General features: G+C 45.1%; 1 protein-coding gene across 1 annotated transcript in view; it reads left to right on the top strand.

The window, feature by feature from the left end:
• The window catches only part of VPS9D1 (VPS9 domain containing 1), a 287,723-nt gene extending 265,909 nt beyond the window's left edge, over positions 1 to 21,814 (top strand). The window contains exons 14-15 of the mRNA XM_078671009.1: positions 10,966 to 11,070; positions 17,480 to 21,814. Of these exons, the coding sequence (XP_078527135.1) occupies positions 10,966 to 11,070; positions 17,480 to 17,573 (199 nt within the window). The 3' untranslated portion in view covers positions 17,574 to 21,814. The remainder of the gene's footprint in view (positions 1 to 10,965; positions 11,071 to 17,479) is intronic.
• The last annotated feature ends 2,567 nt before the right edge of the window (positions 21,815 to 24,381 follow it).

The raw sequence follows: 24,381 nt of genomic DNA, 5'->3' as shown, positions 1-24,381 counted from the left end.
ACCCTCAACCCCTCACCCTCACCCTCACCCTCAACCCCTCACCCTCAACCTCAACCCCTCACCCTCAACCCCTCACCCTCAACCCCTCACCCTCACCCCCTCACCCTCACCCCCTCACCCTCAACCCCTCACCCCTCACCCTCAACCCCTCACCCTCAACCCCTCACCCTCACCCCCTCACCCTCCAACCCCGCACCCTCAACCCCTCACCCTCAACCCCTCACTCTCAACCCCTCACCCTCAACCCCTCACCCCCTCAACCCCTCACCCTCAACCCCTCACCCTCAACCCCTCACCCTCAACCCCTCACCCTCACCCCCTCACCCTCAACCCCTCACCCTCACTCACCCTCACCCCTCACCCTCAACCCCTCACCCTCAACCCCTCACCCCCTCAACCCCTCACCCTCAACCCCTCACCCTCAACCCCTCACCCTCAACCCCTCACCCTCACCCCCTCACCCTCAACCCCTCACCCTCACTCACCCTCACCCCCTCACCCTCAACCCCTCACCCCCTCAACCCCTCACCCTCAACCCCTCACCCTCAACCCCTCACCCTCAACCCCTCACCCTCACCCCCTCACCCTCAACCCCTCACCCTCACTCACCCTCACCCCCTCACCCTCAACCCCTCACCCTCACCCTCACACCCTCACCCTCAACCCCTCACCCCTCACCCTCAACCCCTCACTCACCCTCACCCCCTCACCCTCAACCCCTCACCCCCTCAACCCCTCACCCTCAACCCCTCACCCCCAACCCCTCACCCTCAACCCCTCACCCTCAACCACTCACCCTCAACCCCTCACCCCCTCACCCTCAACCCCTCACTCACCCTCACCCCCTCACCCTCAACCCCTCACCCTCACCCTCAACGCCTCACCCTCACCCCCTCACCCTCAACCCCTCACTCACCCTCACCCCCTCACCCTCACCCCCTCACCCTCAACCCCTCACCCCCTCAACCCCTCACCCCCTCACCCTCAACCCCTCACCCCCAACCCCTCACCCTCAACCCCTCACCCTCAAACCCTCACCCTCAACCCCTCACCCTCAACCCCTCAACCCCTCACCCTCAAACCCTCACCCTCAACCCCTCACCCTCAACCCCTCACCCTCAACCCCTCACCCTCAACCCCTCACCCCCTCACCCTCAACCCCTCACCCCCTCACCCCCTCACCCTCAACCCCTCACCCTCAACCCCTCACCCTCAACCCCTCACCCTCACCCACCCTCAACCCCTCACCCACCCTCAACCCCTCACCCTCCCTCAACCCCTCACCCTCAACCCCTCACCCACCCTCAACCCCTCACCCTCACACTCACCCTCAACCCCTCACTCTCACTCACCCTCACCCACCCTCAACCCCTCACCCTCACCCACCCTCAACCTCACCCACCCTCAACCCCTCACCCTCACTCACCCTCTCACCCTCACTCACCCTCACTCTCACTCACCCTCAACCCCTCACCCTCACTCACCCTCAACCCCTCACCCTCACTCACCCTCAACCACTCACCCTCACTCACCCTCACTCACCCTCAACCCCTCACCCTCACTCACCCTCACTCACCCTCACCCTCACTCACCCTCACTCACCCTCACCCTCATTCACCCTCACTCACCCTCACCCTCCCTCACCCTCAACCCCTCACCCTCACTCACCCTCACCCTCACTCACCCTCACTCACCCTCACCCTCACTCACCCTCACTCACCCTCAACCCCTCACCCTCACCCTCACTCACCCTCATTCACCCTGACCCTCACTCACCCTGACCCTCCCTCACCCTCACTCACCCTCCCTCACCCTCAACCCCTCACCCTCACTCACCCTCAACCCCTCACCCTCACTCACCCTCAACCCCTCACCCTCACTCACCCTCACTCACCCTCACTCACCCTCACTCACCCTCACCCTCACTCACCCTCACCCTCACTCACCCTCACCCTCACTCACCCTCACTCACCCTCACTCACCCTCACCCTCACTCACCCTCACTCACCCTCACCCTCACTCACCCTCACCCTCACTCACCCTCAACACCTCACACTCACTCACCCTCACTCACCCTCAACCCCTCACCCTCACTCACCCTCAACCCCTCACCCTCACTCACCCTCACTCACCCTCAACCCCTCACCCTCACTCACCCTCACTCACCCTCACCCTCACTCACCCTCACTCACCCTCACCCTCACTCACCCTCACTCACCCTCAACCACTCACCCTCACCCTCACCCTCACTCACCCTCACCCTCACTCACCCTCAACCCCTCACCCTCACCCTCACTCACCCTCACCCTCACTCACCCTCACCCTCACTCACCCTCAACCCCTCACCCTCACTCACCCTCAACCCCTCACCCTCACTCACCCTCAACCCCTCACTCAACCTCAACCCCTCACCCTCACTCACCCTCAACCCCTCACCCTCACTCACCCTCAACCCCTCACTCAACCTCAACCCCTCACCCTCACCCTCACTCACCCTCACCCTCACTCAACCCCTCACCCTCAACCCCTCACCCTCAATCCCTCACCCTCAACCACTCACCCTCACCCTCACTCACCCTCAACCCCTCACCCTCACTCACCCTCAACCCCTCACCCTCAACCCCTCACCCTCACTCACCCTCACAACACATATTGTGTTACAATAGGTGTCACATTTGCGAAAGATAAAACTATTGGCATTGTAAATAACAAAGCTATTTATTTCGCTATTTTCAAAACAAGCACATAAATAAAAAATGTGTCCTTTACAATACCAATAGCTCAAACTTTCCTAATGCGAGACCTATTGCATTGCTGTGCTTCTCTCCCCTGCTGCACTCTCCTGCTCTCTAGAGATGTGGCCTAACGACCAGAGCTGCCATCTAAGTCACGTAAATACAAAACATGTTGCATTCCAAATGCTATAGGTGTCACATTCGCGAAAGTTATAACTATTGGCATTGTAAATGACAAAGCCATCAATTTAGCAATTTTAAAAACCAACAAATAAATAAAATATGTCATTTACAAGACCAATAACTCCAACTTTTCTAATGCGAGACCTATTGCATTTCCAATGCTTGTTTTGTTTAATAGGGATGTGTTATCGCCCAGTTTTACCTGTAGCCAGATATCTGTAAATAATGACTCTACGATTTGGGCTGCCAGCGACTAGAGGATATGGCGCATTTCAGACCGGCGGCCTACTGGAGGAGACTTTGGGTTACACCTAAACTCTCTCAGTACGCCCAGGCCCTCCTTGAAGTCCGAGGTGCGGATACTGCCAACAAAATCTTATGGCTAAGAGAGGTAAAGGCTGTTTACACTGCTATGGGTCTAAGTCTACAGTGGAAGGATCCAATTGTTAATCCTTTTCCACCTAAAAAGGCATTCAGGGAGTTATACTGGCCAATGGTTACATTGAGAAACTTTAGTAGCTGTATTGGACCATCGCTAACAAGAAACTTCCTGGAGCTTAAAGAAAGCACTGCCTATGAGGGCTACTGGGATTACATTACACTACCAGGAGTCAGGAAATGGTACCACCAGTGTAGGGTGGGCACCCTCCCTGTCAATTCCTCTACCAGCAAATGGCAAGCTAAAAACAACATATGCTGTCCATTCTGTCCTTTACAGCCGGAAAGTGTAGCCCACATTTTCTTTATATGCCCTGAGTATAAATATCCCAGGCACACGTGGCTAAAGCCCATCTGTTTTCAGAGGGGCATTACCACTGGTGTCGAGGCAATGAGAATCCTCTTAACTGATTCCTCTGAACCCACTACAATCGCGGTTGCAAAATTCTTACATTGGATGTGGGCTATACGGATGAGAAAGCTCCGCCAGATATAAAAAAAATAAAAATAAATAAAATATGCTGTTTTTTTTAACCTAAATGCTAAGTATTTTTAATCCCTCTGTGATGCCTATCGATTGACTCGTTGACCTGGATTCTTATTCACTCCTTTAAATTATTGTACAGTCTTAGACTGTTTTTTAACCTAATTTATTCTATTTTGTACGGATTAATTGGACATTTCAATTTCCTGGCAGTAATGTTTTCGACCAGTTTGTGATTTTAACCTATTGTATATGTGTTTTTTTCACTTATTTGGATTTTAATACACAGTCTTTAATGATATGTATATCGAAATAAAGACTTCTTTGACTTGACTTGACTTGACTTGGGCCTAAATACAAAGAGTGGCCCGGAGGCACAACAGGTGTGTGCACCCTTTTTCTTTGGCCCGGGGCACTACAGTATGACAGAAGGAGTTGCAGACACTTGTGTGTTCCCTTCTGTAATACAGATAGTCCAGGCGCTTATACAGCGCTGGTGCTATCTTAAGAGACTATCCCCTCATTTGCATGGGGGTGTGACCCCATACAAATGAGGAAACAGTTTGCCTTTGCACCTGCGCTGTATTATGGGTGTGGCACAGCGGCAAATAGGCCATCAGGAGTTGCACTGATTGAGTGCCAAAAAAAAGGTGGCACATAGTTGGTATACCGCCTGATAGCAGCCCTCTAGAAAGGGCAAAGGGATTCCATGAACTGTCCTCTTTCCCACCTTTTAAGTGCAGGCGAGTGCCTCTTCCACAGTGAAATACAGAGCAAATGCTTCAAGCAGCCGTTCCATCTTTGACTCATGCGCTGCCCCCAGGGCAGGCGCGAAATCGCGTCTGCCCTGGGGGAACTGCATTATCACTAAAGGAGGGCACTTTCCTTGTTTGTCTACGTACACCAGTTGGAAACAGGGACACTATTTGTGAAACGGCCCTATCAGTGACACAGCCACGGTATACCTTTTAGCAACATATGGTCAATCTGCCAAGAATTCAACTTATGTCAGAATCTGTTTCTGTCAATACTGACAAAGACAGTCCTGAAATCAATAAAATAGGCATAGAAATATTGTTTTGGACGAAGTAAGCTTATGGTTTTGCCTCTTTGTCAAGCAGTGTGATCATTCTATAATTAGAGGAGTCAGTCAGCTCTTGAGCCCTTTTTGTGTAGTGGGTAGAGTATGGATCCTTGCCAGGAGGTTGTCAGCAATCATGTGAGGTAGCTGATTTTAAATATGGAGTGTAGCCAGTGAGACTAGTACTTGTTATCTGAGTTTCGTAACGAGACAGGGAATCCATTCGGCCTTAGTGCACCATCAGACCATGTTTTGCTTATGAACGCTGTTACAGATTATACTTCATGTCTATTACTTTATATGGGCTTATAATACTTGATGGATTTATTTTCTTTACAATAAACAACAGCTAGTGGGGAAACCACTAGTATACCAAATGCACTGCAAAAATCATTTGAAAGTATAACAATGAAATCACATGAAACTGTGCATATTAATCATCAATTAGCCCATGAAGGATTCAAATTCGAGTCATGAATAAATCAGCTTTTGTATTCATTTACATTTTCATGAATTACACAGAAAAGAATTATTATTAGCTGCAGCACTTTTTCCTGTACCGCAGGACAAATTATTTACGCGGTTGTTGTTAACAAAACAATGTGAACATTGCTGTCAATGTTGCAAAGACTGGTAAATATAAATTCATTTTTTTAGTTACACAACCAAAAACCAAATATTGTTGAGGCCCAATGCATTTCGGGTAGATCCCTTCCTCAGGGGCATGCGTGTTATCAGTTGTGTTAATACACTCTTTTGAACGATTAAGGAGCCCCAGACTAACCAAGAGAAGCTGCTCATTATTTACATCCAGCACAGCGCCTTGAAAGACACCAGCTCTCGAGTCTATAACTGAGAGAAACAATGTCTATTGTCTTTGGGTTTCCCATTTGCGGAGTACAGCTACATTAGATTTTGGCCTAACGCAGCACCCTGGGAGAGTTGTTCCAGTGACCACTTAAGAGAGACTACTTATATATTACACGTGAGGCGACTTACATACTCCTTAAGGATTCCAGTATAGACGAGTTTAACACAACTGATAACACGCATGCCCCTGAGGAAGGGATCTACCCGAAATGCATTGGGCCTCAACAATATTTGGTTTTTGGTTGTGTATGACTAAAAAAATGAATTTATATTTACCAGTCTTTGCAACATTGACAGCAATGTTCACATTGTTTTGTTAACAACAACTGCGTAATTAATTTGTCCTGCGGTACAGGAAAAAGTGCTGCAGCTAATAATAATTCTTTTCTGTGTAATTCATGAAAATGTAAATGAATACAAAAGCTGATTTATTCATGACTCGAATTTGAATCCTTCATTGGCTAATTGATGATTAATATGCACAGTTTCATGTGATTTCATTGTTATACTTTCAAATTATTTTTGCAGTGCGTTTGGTATACTAGTGGGTTCCCCACTAGCTGTTGTTTATTGAATTAGGCTGGCTGCCATTCCACCAAACAGCACGCACGCTTTGTTAAACAGTATTAAGCTAAGCGTACTTAGTATTTATTAGGGTGTGCACAGGTAAACATCCCTCTAGTTCTATTTATTTTCTTTACTGCATCTTTTCCACTTTAACAGTATAGAGATGAAATGTGGTTCTCATACATAATGGCAGGAATATTGTTTCCTGTAGTTTTGCCAGTTGAAATGTCCAGGGTCATAACATAAAATAGGCTCACATTTTCCTTGAGTCATTGAGTTTACAAATAGAAACTAGAGAGACTTCAAATTTGATTTTGATTTTACTTCCCATACTTGTCTCTTTTTGCTCCTTCAAAGATTCCCAAATGTATCCAGATGTCTTTCATCTTCTGGGATAGCTTTAAATGGACCCCCTTTGATATGGATGCCCTCAAAAGTTCAGAAAGCCTAGGCTTTTGCCTCATGGTTAGTGCATTGGAATCCTTTCCTAGTAGTCAATTGTATCGCCCTCCAAGCCCTAGCACTAGCTTCTTGTCATTGATTGGGGAGGCACCTAACACGGTAGTAGTTCGCTATGCAAATTGTACCATGCTAGGAGACTTCAACTTCCACTTTGACGATTCAGACAATTCGGAGGCCAATTCCCTTCAAGATACTCAAAAAATATTATGTCTCTCCAAATTGATACATGACCTGACCTACTTGCATGGCCATACCTTTGATGGGATTCGCACCAATTATTTTAGCCTGATAGCTGGCGCTCCCATTACACAATCCTGGACGGAACATTGTTTATTCCCATTTAGAATAACAATTATGTCCCAAAATCACCCTCCTCATAAAACAGACTCCCTTACCACCACATGCCGAAAATGGGGAGAAATTATATTTAACACTATCCTGATGGCTTGTCTGTCCTCAACTGGTCCAACCCTCAAATCTAGATCACTGCAACAGCGCTAGATCTTGCACCTCTCATCCGCCCCAGAAAACACTCCCAACCCTGGTTCTCCCCAACACTTCTCAAACAAAAGCAAAATTGCAAACAAAGTGAACGTAAATGGCGGTTGGTGTCACAGCATGGACAATCTGTCCCGTTTTAGAGAGGCTCAGAAAATATACCATAAGTTGATAAAAACGACAATTTTTTTTATTTTACTACAATAATTGAAGAGACCAATCAGGATCCCAAAGTCATTTTTAACATCTCAAAAATGCTTTTGCAGCCCAAAACTCTCTCAAGAGAGATCCCACCCCCATAGGTCCTCTGTGACTGAATTTCAACCTTCTTTGAGGAAAAGATTCAAGTTATACAACAAGGCTTTGCATCCACCTCCATGACTGACACTTATGTAGTCCTGTTTCTGGCCTTCCCCATAATGTGACCAATACTAATTTGTCTTCATTCGGAGATATTTCCCTGACATTGTCACGACAAATGTTTCTTTCTTGTAAATTGGCATCGCCCTCAGATCACTAACAACCAGCAATACTCCACGAGGCCATTGATATAGTAAATCCTTTGATTAATCAAATTCTGAACACCTCTGTAGCCACAGTTGTAGTTCCCCTGGCCTGGAAATTGGCAATTGACAGGCCCCTACAGAGAAAATCTTAGGCTCACCCTACCACCTTATCTAATCTTAGGCCTATTTCTCTTCTGTCTGTATTAACCAAAATACTCAAGAAAATTGTGAACCAGCAATGTACCTCCTTCCTTGAAAGTTCGACTACTCTCCATGCACGTCAATCCAGCTTTAGGCCGAGACATGCCACTGAGTCAACCATACTTGAGGTCTCAGAAACTATTAAAATGACTCTGGACATCGGGAATTATGCAGTATTGATAGTGTTGGACCGCTCAGCAGCATTCAATACAATCTCACACAACATCCTTATCCAGCGAATCCAAGATGCAGGGATCTCTCACAAAGCATTATCCTGGTTCAAAGCTTTCCGTACTGATAGGAGACAAATTGTAGTTCTAGGACAATGTTCTACTACAGGAAAACTGATCACTAGAGGTGTACCACAGGGATTGCCCCTTAGCCCTTCACTTTTTAATATCTATGTTGCCCCCCTAATATTCCTGTTTGATTCCTATGGAATTGCAACCACCTCATACTCAGATGATACCCAGTTGATCCTTTCATTAGAAAAGGGCTCCACTGATTCTGAATTGAATTTCTAAAAGGTTCTTTCCAATGTGATATGGAAGCACAATAACTATCTAAATGCAATTCAGAGAAAATGGAAATTGTGCTTTATTGAAATTCAATTCCTTTTCTCATATACTCTGATGGCTTAACTCAGTTCCCTCTCCACTAGACACAGTTCAGGTAGCAAAGAATCTGGGGGTCAAATTTGACACTGAACTCTCCTTCCATCCACAAGCAGCCGCTGGGATGTGTTTCAACTTGATTAAATCCCTCATTTTTTTAATTTCATCCCATTTACTTGGAAAAATGTTCATGGCATTAGGTACTAAAGCGTAGAACCAATTGCCATCAGATCTCAGTTTTTTAGATTCAGAAGCTGCATTTGAAAAATCTTTGAAGACCTAGCTTTTTCAAGCACCTGATGCTCTTTGTTATACCCTCATTTAATGGATCCTCTCAGGGCCACATACAAGGATCATAGCTGCTGCTAAGCTTAGCGCTATGATGCTCAATCTCGAGTGACAGTTGCACTTTAGAAATAACTCATTCATTCATTCATATGGGGTGCAGTGTGTCCAAACAGTTTTAGAACCATTGTATTACTTCTTCATCTGGGCTGTCACATGCATCAAAGCATCAGCTTCATTCCCTTTAAGTACACTTTGTGCATTTGAAAGAAGCAGTCATCAGGGCACATTACTGATGGCGGCATGCTTCTAGTGCCCTATTTCAAAAGATCAGAAGTGGTGCATATAACAGGCCAAATTTATTTACAACATATCAGAGGCGGCTGCCGTCTAAGGGAAGGGGTGAGTGGGCGCAGGGTCAAAATGAAATGAAATAATTAAAAAATTACCGGAGTCCTCCGCTGTGCTCGGTACCGCTGCTTTCTTCCAGACCCTGCGCTGCAGCATCCATTACATCAAGGAGCTTATAAAGAGGGTCTGGTGTCCCACCACTGCCGGCCTCCTCACACAGAGAGACACTGCCACAATCTTGTGCCCGATAACCAGGGGCTGGGACTCGAGCATTACAAAGCGCCCGGCAGGGGCGGCTCCTCCACTAGCACAGAGGAGCGTCGCCCCACTGCTTTCTCGCAGTGAGAGTAGCAAAAACATAAAATGCTAATAACTTGCAGTTATTACCATTTTATGTTTGGTTGCAGGCGGGAGGGTGGGTTTGGCTGCTCTACAACCAGGACAGGGGAGGAGTGGTGTGCCTGCCCACTCCCGAGTGCGCAAAGATTGTTTGGTCGACCCCTTGGGGCCACCCAAACCAGCCCTACGCACTCTGCCCTTCTCCATGTAGGCTGCATTGCAGCACTATGAAAGCCTGCACCAACTCTCAAACCAGCTGTCGTAAGACTGCTGGGCTGAGAGTTTGAAGTGCACATGTGTGGCTGGCCGTTGCAAGATGGCCTGCCAAAATGACAAGCCCACTTTAAACAGTGCATTTGCAGCCCTCTGATGACCACACCTACTCCTGTCACTCTGCAAACCCCACCCTGTTCTGACAATGTTTGGGATGGGCAGATGAAAAATAAAATGGTTATGAATTACCATTTTATGTATTAGCCCAGGGGCTTTGGGGTGCAATCAAGTGGGGCGACGCTCCTCCGCTCCAACGGAGGAGCGGCCCCTGCATTGAACATTTTTGCTGCTGTTCCAGTATGCAGTAGAGTAAATTGTATTTGCATAAGAGAAATCACGATACAGCCGTTTTGACTCTATTTTAGCTATGTTTACGTTATGGGAAGGGCAGAAAATATATTTTCTCCATTTGTCCGCGTTTCTGATAGGGCAAGGTTCCATGCAAAATGATTTTCCCCAGTTTTTACTACACGAGTAACAAAATATAGCAAAAATATATCTGTCTTTACGTTTACAAGGTTTCCTGAGAAAGACATATTACAATTTCCATTAGTCATTTTCAAATATTTACGAAAGATTCATGTTTTATATAAGGTTCCACATGCATGTCTTTCATTTTATCCCAAGTGCAAGTGAGATGGACTGGTGTAAAATCTACTTGCTTTATTCGCTTTTGCAGAAGCTTCAAAGACTACTCAAATTGATTTGCGCTGCTTTTTTGCACCAGAGCAAAGTTTGTGTATATACAAGTGTGCAACTCCAGTCACAGCAGTATGCGTTAATTTGCACCACTAACACTGTTAAACTCAGGGGTGGGCTGTTGTCACATACAGTTGTCCAACTCTGTGTTCTAGTCCTTCTCTCATTTGACCCAAAGCAAGCACAGCTTTCTTTTATTTAATAGATTTCTTTATCGCTATTCTGTTTTTTTATTTTTACAATATTGATGTACTTGTATTGCCTGGGAGCAAGCAGGACACGTCTTACAGTCTCCCTGCGTAGCCATACTCTTCAGGCCTATTGCCTTGTTCACGAAACTCTTAGGCTAAGCTAAGCTGTGACATTTGACTTCTTACAGCGGTGCCGATGACCTCTTGCCAATCCTCTCCTACGTGGTCCTGAAGAGTCAACTTCCGCAGCTGGTGTCGGAGTGTGTTGCCCTGGAGGAGTTTATCCATGAAGGGTAAGAACTGAAATAAGATGCATTAAATGCTTCAAAGCTCCCTGTCACACATTAGAGGCCACACTAACCTCCCATGAAAGGTGGCCTGTGGTCATCTTGACTTTCATGATAGCACCATGACCTCCAAACACACACCATGTTATGATCAGCTCCACTAACTAACAAGGGGACATCTTGACCTTTTCACATACATAAGAGAACATGAAGGCATCTTCACACAGACACACAGACATTCACATAGGCATTAAGAACTCCTAATCCAGACAAGATGGCATGAGGAGATCCTCTAACAAGAGGCACCAACATCACACTCACAAGAGCATTGAAAATGACATGAGAGCCTTTTTACAAACATGCATGGTGGTGTAAGGACACCCTAATACAAATAAGGTAGATCACATCCGAGAGGGCATCACTATTAAGAGGCAACAGCAATTTTTAAATTTCAATGAGGGGAGCAGGAGGGCTTTCTAAATGCATCCATGGGCACATCATGATCTACATTGCAAAGTAGGGCATGGGTACCTTCTGTCTTTAACAAGGTGGCACGAGGACCTTCTGTCTCACAGACGATCCAACAACAACGTTTTGTTAGATGCAGTGTAGTATGAAAACACTGTAAACAGGAATATACTATGTGTACACCCTACAAAGAAGATGGCATCCGCACCTACTACAATACAAAGAGGGCATAATGATGGTTGCCTCATACAAGAGGCTATGAAACCAGTCTGTGACACACAGTACTAAAGGCTTTCAAATTACATACAGAGGATGTGAGTAGACCATGTCACCAATAATCTGGTGCAAAGATCTTCTGTTACACATAAAAGGGAACAACTACATCATTTAATTCCAAAAAGAACCCACTCTTACCCAAGAGAATTCACAATATCCACATGTTACACATGAGTAGTCATTTTATTAGCACACAGGATCACAAATGGAAGCACCTGGTACACAGAGCGCTACACGTGCACTGCCTGCCAGACAGAGCTAACTGTTGTACAGAATTGAAGCACAAAGAGTTCCATTTACACAAGGAACTTTATCAATCATGGGACCTGCCCATATCACAATGATGGTCACGGTAGGGTAAACTACGAAGTGGCTCTGCGCACGGCCCTCCTCAGCTGAAAAACGGCACTGAAATATTCCACCACACAGGCACCTAATGCGCCCAATATCCCGCTCTGTTGCTTGTCCGCCTTCTCAGGTATGGTGGCGGCGCATAGGCTGGCCCCATTGGAATAGGCGGGGGTAACGACTGTGGGTTTACTGTTTGTGGACAGCACCTGTATGTCACATGTTGATTCAGTGCAGGCTCACAGGTTGCCAGAAACATTATTTTTTACACATGCCAGTATCCTCTGCTATGTTCTTAAACATTGGGCACCAGTATCCACAGAACCCATAACCAACTAATTGCTCCAGGCATTGCACATTATGGGACATGGGAGGCACTTAATGCAATGGCTTAACCGGAGACTTCAACAACACCTTGTGCCATCACTCATCTTTTTAAAGACTAAATGGGACACTGACCTGGCCAGGGAGCTCACGGATAAGGAGTTGGGCTTGTTAAATAGAATATCCTAAGAAAATCACACTTAATTTGAGGTTTAAATGTATCCTATTCTCTGTCTTACAAATAGCATACCTTACCCCACACAGAATCCATAAAATGTTCCCTGCGCCCTCCTCAGTGTGTCCACACTATCACTCTCGGGGTGCTGATCTGATGCACATGCTTTGGACGAGCACCTCCCTGTCTGGTTACTGGGTTGGGATATCGGCAGTAATAGGAGACCTCATTGGCCTACATGGTTGGAATACATTAGAGCATTGCATACTAGGGCTGTCTCCACGTCCCAAAGGTCACAATTTGGTACAGCGTTTTGTGGGTTTAGCTCTGCTCTTGGCTAAAAGGCTGATCACAAGATGCTGGAAGTCTCTTCTGGCCCCTAGGATAGATAGCTGTTGGAAGGAAGTTTTACAGTGAGGCTTGGCTGAAAGTGAGGCTCTGAGGAGAGAAGTATACAGAGACCTACATAAAACAAAACATATCGATTTAATGGGATGTGCTTTTGAAGGGGTTTTGAGCTAATGATTCGGAGCCCTAAGTCATGAGGCAGCCCGGGCTACTTTGATGTTCACATGAACAAGTGCCGGTGTCTGGGCAATCCTACCGCTACTGCTCTCTAGCCTAAACAATGGTACATATTGCACATATGGCACTCTTACCCCTACCATAATACCGGGAGGATCTCCTACTACCCGCTAATTGCTCTATACCAGAATCCACAAGCAGTCATGACCTGCACCGACATTTACCTACTGAAGTACGCCCTTCCGCACCCACGTCTCCCCAACTCTACACTACCAACCATGTGACACCTACTAGTTCATAAGGGGGAAGGAGTTAAGCTGGGGTTTTGATACAGCCTATTTGCATGACATGTCTTTTACTAATGATTCTTAATACTTGATTCTTGTATGTACTTGATTGCCAATATGTCACTGTTTTGTATGGACAAAAGTTGATATACTCCTTTTGTATACAAGGAAATGCAAAAAAGTTTGTGTTAGAAACAAAAAAGCTACGGAGTGGCAGTTACAATTATGTGGACATGGCCACCTATCACAGAACTGATATGGACTGACTCCTTGTATTATGTGAGACAGCCTGTGGCAAATTTGCATTTGTACACAGGAGAGAGAAAAAATGCAAGGGTAGACTAGTAGAATCCAAGGCCGCATCACATACAAGGCCACCGGATTTGGCACCCCCCTCCTATCCTACCTGTCAGTGGGATGTATGACTGTCATTCCCATGTGTCCATTACCACGGATATGCCTTTACCACACATGCCTCCACCACGCAAGTCATTACCATGCATATGCCTTTTAGGGTAAGGGTGTTTTAACCCCTTCCACGCTCATGACGAGCTGGGCTCGTCATGAGGTAGCCTCCTCGCACGCTCATGACGAGCCCAGCTCGTCATGAAACATGGGAATGATCAAATCCCAGCACAGGAGGGGAAAATGCATAGCATCGATCTGGTTAAGGTGTGGGTATGGGTACTGGGTCATACGGGTGTTTTTAGAGTTTATGGGTGGGTAAAGGTATTTGTAGGGTTTAGGGGTGGTTAAGGGTATTTGGGTGGCTCAGGAAGCTCTGAACAACATTTCAAAACAATAGGGAAGTTTCAGAATGTAAAGGAAAATGCTTGCCTTGGCGTAATCTAATTTCCCCTGGATTCAGCCATTTAATCTTCTGTGGTGGTTCAGGGAGCAGATTTGTGTGCCTCCAGGACAAGTGTGATGCTGACTACACCTTCTGCCTCGGATGCTAGCTGAGTGAGTGCAGGAGATTGGCCTTCCCCTGTGCTATAAAAGCTTTTGTGTGCAAAACCGTGTGCTTTCATGCAATTTGTGGAATGCATGAGATAAAACAAAAACAACTCTTTTGTCTGCCCTTCAGTGATACCCCAGAATAAAATATCCCTCTAGCTCTGCTTACAAACAAGCTGTAACACATGGGGAGCAATGGTGTGGTTGGGGGGCGAGTAATTGAGGAGTGAATTTGACACACGGGGAAGAGAGCTGTAAAACAGATGCACTCTCATGTAGCAATGAATGAAAAAGAAAAACATAGCTCCTCAAATGTGAGCAGTGGAAAGATATCAGTCAGCCAAAGAAAAGGATCATAAAGAGACTAGGCTCCAGGAGAGGGACAAATGCAGGAGGAGGAAAACAAGCCATGAAATAAAAACCAAGCAAGTGGGAGTGACAATAAAGACAGCCAACGGTAAGCAATAGGTGGTCTATAAGTTCATAATAGATCTTTTGCAACCATACAGCTTGTTCTGTCTGTTCGGGTCGACAAGACCTAAAAACAAGGCAACATGCCTTTTTCATTTATGTATCCATAAACTGGAACAGCATCCCTTGCCATCAGTGCCGCCACCACCCCGTTCAAGCTAAGCAAAGAGCAAGTGACAGAGATCTTTAAAACACACTGCATCAAGAAGAAATAATAGTCCACTTCCAAACTCAGAACCCAGCTTCCCCTCCAATTGTTTATTGAGTGCCCTTTTGCCTTTGGCACTGTACAGCGCTCCGCTGACATTTGGCAAGGTCTGCACAATGCAAATACTGCATACATATAGGAATACATACATTCATATAAGAACGGCAGGTAGAGTGCCGGGAAGAGGACATGCAGTAATGTGTGTCAAGTAGAGGAATGTCAGATGGAAGGCAGGTAGAACATAAGAGGGGCGTGAAATAATGTGGCCAGAGGAGGAAGGGTGGGTAGGACATGAGAGGAGGTATGGTGAAATGTGTGAAAAGGATCGATTTTAAGTGAGCAGGAAAGAGACATGTTCTGTAGTGTGGACGGAAGAAAAAGACAACCTATATATAAGTGTCAGGAACGAATAAGACCACGAGACTAGCTGTGCTGAGGGGAAACATGAAATAATGTAGTTGTTCAGGTGTGCACATCTCTCTCTCTCTCTCCCTCTCTCTCACTCACCGTGGTGTTCAGTTCACAAACAGTAGTAGAATATAGGACAATTATTTTGAGGAGCTATGCAGCTCGATCGTAACCCTCTCACTCTCCCTACTCTCTGTAGATTTCCTTCTGTGACCCAACCAAGCAGGCCATGGTCAATTATCTTAAATGATCCTACACATTACTTAGATTTAAATATGTTTCATTGTCATTGATTCTGAATAGAGTCATTTATAAGGTGCCCTTAGCCTCATTATTAAACTAACATTTTCAGATATGCATTTACAAAAGCAGAACAGGTAAATTCACATTTCTCTCAGTTCCTTCAGTTAGAAATTGCTTCTTTCCATACTGGGATCAAGAGAGGTTAGATCTAGTGTCCAATGTTTGTTGGTTTGTTGGTGTAGGTTTCAGGTGTCTCTTTGTTTGGTTGCTGCTGGACAATCCCCTGAGTGCATCCGGCCCATGGAATGCGGTAACCAGGTGGGCCATGCATGGCATCAACCATAGGTAGAACAGGCAGCTCAAGTCGCCCATGTTCTGCAATTAATTTTGCTCTCGTGGACTATTTTCCATGTGATAATGCACTTTATGTGAGCTGTAATCTAAAGTTGGTTTGTGCTTTGCTCATTTCCATCAGTGGACATTTTATTGTGAGACGTGGGGGCAGCATGGCCTACTTGCAGTCTCCACCTATGTTCTGGGTTTGGCTTGAGCTCAAGAACTAGATGTATTTACAGTCTGCTACACTTGTTTTAAGGCAATATTATGACAGGTGATTCCCTTCCTTTCTCTCCTTCTTTTTCTTGCTCTCGGCCTCTCTTTGGCTCGTCCTCTGCTTTTCTTTTTTTCTTTCCTTTACTTGCTTCCCATAGTTTTTGTTCTGTCTCTCCGTGTGCCTCTTCTCTCGCTTTTTGTGCCTTGACTCTTTTTTGCTCTCTCACCTCTCGCTCTTTTAGTTTCCTCTTGCTTTTTTATGTCTCTGACTTTTGCTCTTTTATTCCTCATCTCTCTTGCTCTGTCGCTCTCACTCTGTCTCCTACCATTAATTTTTCTTTTCCACTTTCTCTTTCCTCTCTGTATTCCTTTCATTGTTAATCTCTGTATTGTCGCTGCCCTTCTTGCTCTTTCTCTTCATCTGTTGTTGACATGACTCTTTGTAATAGAAGCCAGAGGCAGGAATTTGCTATCTCTTTTTTGCTTAGTGACTCCCGTATAATATAATCTGTGAATGTTTTTCAGTAGCACACCGTCGCCATCCACACAATATAGCAAAGTGACCAGGAGGCGCATATAATTTGCTGTTCTTGGGACTGAGAGGGTGAGATTGTGGCTTATTGGTTGCTGTGATGCAGTCAAGTAGCCAGCCAAGAGTTTCAAATGTAGAGCAAACAACCTGTTAGATGTAGCAGAGAATCAGGAAGGAGTCTGAACTTCATAGATTTACGTGAAGTGGAGAGAGACCTGCCCCAGTCAAATACGCTATCAAATACGCAGACCATAGTTGACTGTGGCAGTGGATAAACATGAAAACATGCCTGGTCTATAAATACAAAATTAGGTGTAGAAAGGGAGCTGTAAACCCTTAGATTGGGCCAATATGAAGTGGAGCAAAGTGGTGTGGAATGGTATCATGGTTAGCCTTGGCTTGAACACCATAGGTGGAGGAGTGGGGACAGAATAAGTAACTCAGGGCGGTGAGCAATATATTAGGGGTCGGTTGAAAAATATAAATTGTAAGAACCATGGGTAGTCAAGGATATGAGCAAGGGATCATGACAGTGTGTAGGGATGCTGGAGATGGTCAATGTTATAACATAATGAAGGTGTGCATCACACAGGCTCCTGTCACTCTTTCCAATCATAAGTTCCTTTTCTCTTGTTTTTCAGGTACCTAATCGGAGAAGAAGGTTACTGCCTCACTTCCTTGCTGAGTGCACTGACCTATGTTGAGTCTCTTCACAGAGGCGCAGCACAGCTGTAGCGATACTCCAGAGCTTGCCAGTGGATGAAAATCCAGGAGGAGCTACGCAAGATGTTCCTCTTCTTAAGGAGGGATGGGCTGGAAGCCCAGAACCTCTCTAAGTTGAAAGAGTGACTACAAGACTCTGTATGTTCTTCAGTCAGCATCCAACATTTATTTTTGTAAAGCCCAATATGCTGCGAATTACTACTTCAGGGTCTTTGGAAAACCTGTGAAGCCTGTACATATTTTGAGGTGAACTGGTAATTTATTATTTATTATATAGCCAGTTTAGTCATAGGAAGATAACTACTTGGGAAAGGGGTTACACGGCAATGCTTGCGCTCTTTCTCTGAACAGTGACTGTTCTGGTTCTCAAAGAAGCACCAAGGACACATTAGCACACTGGAGCAGTCAACAAGACAAGCATTCTACCATTAACGCCTCAATGGTATACTTAATCAGAGAGGGTCCCATATTTAAACTGAATGAAGCATGTGAAGGTTAGTAAGTTGAGAACTGGCTGTTCTCTGTATTGTCTTGACTAATAATTTGCACTAATTATCTCCATGGTTGGAAGATCTACTAAAGGCCAAAAATGGAACAGATATACAATCGTGGACCCTCCTGAGGAGAATGTGAATGTTTGCCTCTTAGCAGAGCACTGATGGCAAGTGTACGTTGTCTCTGTACTGTGAATCCGGAAATGACGATTTGTAGAAGTTCAAAATCCAACCCCATTCAACAAAACAGTTTAGTTAACCCATGCCCATCCAAGAAGTCCTATAGGAGCTGTCCCACTTTCCTCCTGGTTACAAATCTCAAAAGATTTGGCTTTACTGTTGCGAATAGTAGGGCCATTAGAAATGTCAAAGGATTTTTATTGGTTTTGCTTATGCTATTGGTAAGATCTATAAGGACCTAAAGGTTCCATTTGGTCTTAATGTAGGACATACTTTGGAAAATTTCTCAACATACATGAGATTTTGTCAGAGAGACAGACTGTGAAGTTGTATCAATCAGTCTGAAATGATATCTCATAGCCCACCATTGACATTATCTATCAACTAACAACCACAGGGAAATGCTTTCCATTTTATCCCATCATTCAAACTGCTAGTTCACTTTATACCCAGAGGTAGACAACTTAATAGTTTCTTGTAAAATATGACACCGATAGTGCCAGGAATGTTGTGCAGGGCATGTGGCGGTATCACCAGTGCGCAATAATTTGTTCATTTATAAAGCACTCTATTAGAGCAGATCAGTTCTAGTCTTTTATTAATGGTGGTACTGATGGATTGCGGAAGCCAAAGGGAAAGAAAGCATGGCTCACGTTGTGTCCATCAGTTACTTTATGCCTTCTCCATAGACAGTTCAGCACTCTCTGTACTCCTCACTGCTTGAAAGCAATGCAGTATTCCACTCTTGCAAACAATAATGCATTGGTTACTGTGTGCTGCTAACTGGGGGATCAAGGTTGGCCAAAGATGAAACAAGGCAGAACCTTTTTTTTTTTTAAAGTTCACTAAATGAAGCTGCTTTGATAGCTTTGAAAAAGGTACCCAGGGGAGGGTTGTCTCAACTTGTGCCCGTTGTGACCCATCTACATCTGGGCTGTTTAGAAGGTAAACATGGGTTTCTTGAAAGGATGTAAAGTAAACTGGTTTCTTAGGAAGATGTAAAGCTTTATCTTCTATTAGTGACTGACCAGTACAGTTAGAATCTATGTTTCTAATACAAAGGATAGAGTTTTCAGTTTCCATAATGACTGGCAGGAGGCACCGTGGACAACTGGCTGATAGCAGACCACTTTTTGGGGACTTGCTAATCCCAATAAAAGATGATAACTAAAATAATATATGACTAATGTTAATAAATGTTCTTCTGTTTTGAGATCCTACCGGAAATCTATGTTTTAGTCCTTAAACACCTGGATTTTACCAATCAGGAAATATCTGATGGCAAATGTCATAGTTTTAAACATTTGTTTTACAATTTCAAATGTAATTTAAAAGGTGAATGAGCCTTAAATCTGCGGAAAGTTTCTTAAATGGTCAAATCCTGCACCCTTTTATTTTGTATTATATCGGCTCTTGCTAGCATCTGTTATACTGTCACACACTACTGACAGCACCTATAAATTATTATCCATGTTATCATCTAACTTATGCATCGGCAGCTTAATAAAGTGGAGGTACCGCTGGGGCTTCACTGTAATTACACCAACGTGCCTAGGTTTATTTTTCATTGACTAACGTAAATTGTTCCAATTTAAATAAATAGTAAAAGAAAAACGTTTTTACAAAGGTATAAATATGTTCTAAAGCACAGTGATGGGTTCTGCTAACCACTGTAGGAACATAACTACAGCAGCAGCGTAAAATCTATGCTTAATGCCCCATTTGCCTTTGGGTGAACAGCTCGCCAGGCCACCCTAGGGTCAGAGGTTCACTCCTCCCCACACAAAAATGTGGACTTCATGCTCCATTTAAAGATCCCTGCCTGCTTGGCGGGGTCATTTCGACAAAAGTGCTCTGGCCGGTGCAATGGATGGGCAATCCGTCATCTTAAGTGCTTGGTGGTCCGCCATTCTGTGATGGTCCGCCATGTTGTTGTGGTCTGCTTAGCTTTTTGTTTTTAATTACTGAAAACAAAGTCAAAAACAAAGCTCACACATAAGATGTTTTCGTCCTTTGCATCACGGCCATTGGTGATTTTCTATGCAGGCTGCTGTGTCTTGTTTTGGCAGCACTGAGCAGGGAAAACTTGCACTGGAAAATCCAGCCGCAGTACTGCACACATTAGGATGGGTTGACTGTGGCAGAACTGTGGTGGATGATTGTGCGCCAATGGAGTCACTCTACCGGGTGAAAATCAGCGGTTTCCCCACCTCTAAATGGAGCGGTCAATCATCAGTTTGCTGTAGCAGGAGCACCTTCAAATGATTATTGAGCTCCCACACCACCAAACTTTGAATGATGATATTTGTTTATCTCCAACAATTCCAAGACCAAAAATGTGTGTATGAAACATATGCACTGTTCACTCAAAGGATATTATCTCTTCTGTCACCCTACCATGTGAAAAATTAAAAAGAGTGTACTTTAGCTTATTTTTGGCATACGAAATGCATCCTGAAAAGGGCACATTTTCTTTTAATGTAGAATACAGATGCAGTGAGCTAGTATATCCTAAATTATTCCTGTCATTCTGTAGAGCACATTGGAGGAGTAATGCTTGCAGCTGTGTTCTAAGTACAGTCCATTTAATTAAGTGCACTATAGTCATAAATGTGAGGGACCATGATAGGCAATTCATATTTTCCTTTTTGTTTATAACAAATTAAATAGTGTTTAACATACGGTGCCAGTTGTGTTTGCCTTCACGGATCTGGATTTACAAGATCCTGCTTTCTGTCCTCTGAATTTAGGGATGAAAATGTGTACCTTCTGCACTACATGTTCCCAGATTTAAAAAATATAACATTTGGACATTTCATTTCTGTAATGGTGAGCTGAGCATAGACACCCTGTGCTTTACACTATGCTTTCAAACTAAATTCTAAATGTAATTAAAATCTCAACCTATAGAAGTCAACCCTTTTGCAATTTCTTGTTGGTGGGTAATACTGTAAACGGGTCGCGCAGCTTTGCTATTTTCTCAATGGAAGTACAAGATTAAACAAATGTTGAACTTAAATGAGCCATGCACTGTATTAGCCACTAAATAGGTGTATTTTTCTAAATTATAATCTATTTGTATCTCTGGAATATAATGGATATTTGGGAACTGGGGATATCTATGAATGTTTTACTTGTTACAATCAGTTCCCATTAACTATTGCTCTAAACATGTGAAGGAGGAGGATTTCCCAATATCAGAGGGTCCAGTTTAATCCCATGAATCCATTATTATCAGCAGTTTTAAATTAGTTGGATGAGGGAGTTTGCTTCTTAAATCTGTTTGCTCTGTTTAGAGTTGTAACAGACATAGGTGCCATGGTTGAAAGAGGCAAAGGTCTTTGACAGCTATGAAATGGCTTTGTAGCGATATATCTCTTGTGCAATGCAGAACCTGTTTAGACATTTGATTATTCTGCTTATAGTATTTATGCTTACAGTATGTATATTTGCACACACTACATTTGAACTTTTTAAAGGACGAACCACTTTAAGAAATGTAAACAAATATTTATACATATTATGCCCAGTGGTGGAACAAGACATATAGGCCAAGACTATTAAATGTTGAAAAATAAATATCCCCTGTGTCTTGTGTTTCTTGGATTCAGAACCTTTTGTTAAAAATCAGGTAAATGTTGCATTCATAGGTTGCCTTCCTGCGTTTTTGCTTTTATTGATGATTCACTGCATGAATGACCAACAGATGATGGGGTAAGATGGACTTCACGGGGGTGGGGGGAGGGGGGGAGGGGGCATTGGGGCGTACCCAACTGCCGAACATGGCAGATGTGTGCTTGACAGAATCCCGGCTTCTGCCTGTCTCTATCTGACAACATCTGTAGGGAAACTGCCGAATTTTACACACTGACTGGTGTCCAGAAATGTGACAGCCTTCGGACATCGAGGCCCAAACCGTTTGAAGTGGCTGAGCAGAAATTTTGACGGGCTGAGGCCTTGTAGCTGGGAGTCCCGCTGCACCCGCTCCAGGAGATCTGCAGTCTGGATGCCGCCTCTTGGCACGTCAGTGAGAGAAGTGGGAGCTAAACCAAACCCTACCACTTGCAGGGCCCAGACAGCAAGTGTGGGTTTGGAGTGTTCGTTACAGCTAAGCACAGAATTGGGACTTAGCCGTGGCACCAGGACCCCGGAACTAGATAAGCTCCCTACAGGCAAGGGCCTGGTGAGGCCTTCATTGCCGCCCACTGGGTTCCTTGTCTGGCCGGTGGCGCCTTCCTCACGGCTCCCCCTGTTCAGCTTTAAACCCCTGTATCTCCCCACCCCCACACCTGATACCACCCTGGGGTCCAGGTCGAGGTCAGAGGAGGGGAGTTTTTACTTTTTGAGGCAAAGCACAGCTGGAGCGAAGTGCTATGAGACACCCTGCCTGCTGTTGGCCCGAGTTGGCACACCAGGAGGATCCAATGCCCCTGGAGGTTTGCTAGCGAGAATGTGCAAAAAGCCTCATGGACTCTGGTGAGCCCCACTGGATGCTAATTTGTGCTCTCCTTGGACACCCGACGTCTGCCGAGAAAGGGAGATCAGCAAGGTACATCCTCATAGTTGCAGTGCAAAGGGTGGCCCCGAGGCTGTGACCTCTGGCTGGACCCTCATTGACTCTTATAATCACTCAGTGTGCATCACTTGAGACCCTACTGCCAGACCATAGTTGCTCGTGTCAATCCAATATTCGATTTTCATCCTACGGGAGCCAGGCGGGCTATTAGTTCTGCACACTGCTCGGCCCACATTCCCTTTTCCACATGGGTTGGGGTAGGGCCCACAAGGACACCCCCAGAGCTCTAAGGGGGAGCCAGGATGGAACAGCACAGGCAAACTCCCCTCTCCACCCCCGTGAACTTGCCTGATCACCAGGTGTTGGCAGTGGAGGAAACAAGGATACAGCAAAAGAGAAACTAGACTCAATCCTGGCTGCCTCTGGAGATACCTGGAGTGCATTTAAGGCAAAGATTGACAAACTGGCTATCAATGTCAATTTACTATGTGATGACCAGTACAAACTGTGCACCAAGATCAAACAGAGTGAAGACACTCTCTGGGACCTGGTCCCACATACTGCCACCACAGAAAAAGCCCTGTCAAGTCTCACTGAGCAGATCAAATTGCTGGAACATCAAGCTGAAGATGATGAAGGCTGAAACAGAAGAAACAACATCTGCATTGTGGGTTTCCTGGAGAACACCGGAGGTACAAACACTACACTATAAATAGAAAATTGGCTACAGACTAACGTCTCCCAGCAGGGCCTATTACCCATGTTCTTAATGGAGAGGGTACATAGGGTCACTGCCAAAAAGCCCTCACCGAGAGCCCCACTGCGGCCGATAGTAGCCAACTTCCAGGCTCAGGATGCAATACTCCAAAGGGCGTGCTCCAGGCTTCCCTGGGTGCTTGATAACTCCAAGACCCTGATCTTCCCGGACTACACTTGGGTGGTGCAGCAAATGTTTATATTCGCAATCATGAAATAATCAGGTGGTTTGCACAGCGAACGCCATAAATCAATCTTTCAGAGCCATTATGACGCTCTCTATCCCAACCCGTCGCTCAACCGAGATGCATTAATTGACGTTCTCTTACACTGCATTGCTTTCTCACAGGTGTCACAGGAGGCTGAAGCCCTGCTGGCTCCTATTTCTGAACAAGAAAAAAAACAGTTGATCCGAGCCTTCACACGGGACAATATATCGGGCATGGCTGTCCACCCCATAGAGTTTTTGGCTAAGTTTGAGTCTCACTTGGTGCAGCTACTTAATACATCGCATCAGACTGCTAAAGATCGCAGCTGCCTCCGGTCATCCATGAGTGAAACGGCTGTTCATTGGCTACTTTAACCGAATCGCGATGCACTATTACTGTCCTCTTACAGACCTATGCCCATACTGAATATGGGATACAAGATATTAAGTAAACTCTTGGCAGACAGGCTGCTTCCTCTGTTGCCTGAGCGTATTCATGCGTATCAAAATGGTATAATCCTCTGCCATACACGTCCTTATACATATGACTATTCTATCGGGCATCAGATTCGCCACCCACTTAGATGCCCCAATCTGCCTGGCCTTGGATTTGGAGCTGGCTTCATTACCCTTAACTGAGCATACTTCGTGAGGATCCTGGGTTGC

This window comes from Lissotriton helveticus, chromosome 12 (genome assembly GCF_964261635.1).
Source record: "Lissotriton helveticus chromosome 12, aLisHel1.1, whole genome shotgun sequence".
NCBI classification, from domain to species: domain Eukaryota; kingdom Metazoa; phylum Chordata; class Amphibia; order Caudata; family Salamandridae; genus Lissotriton; species Lissotriton helveticus.
This window is presented reverse-complemented; position numbering and strand designations above follow the sequence as displayed.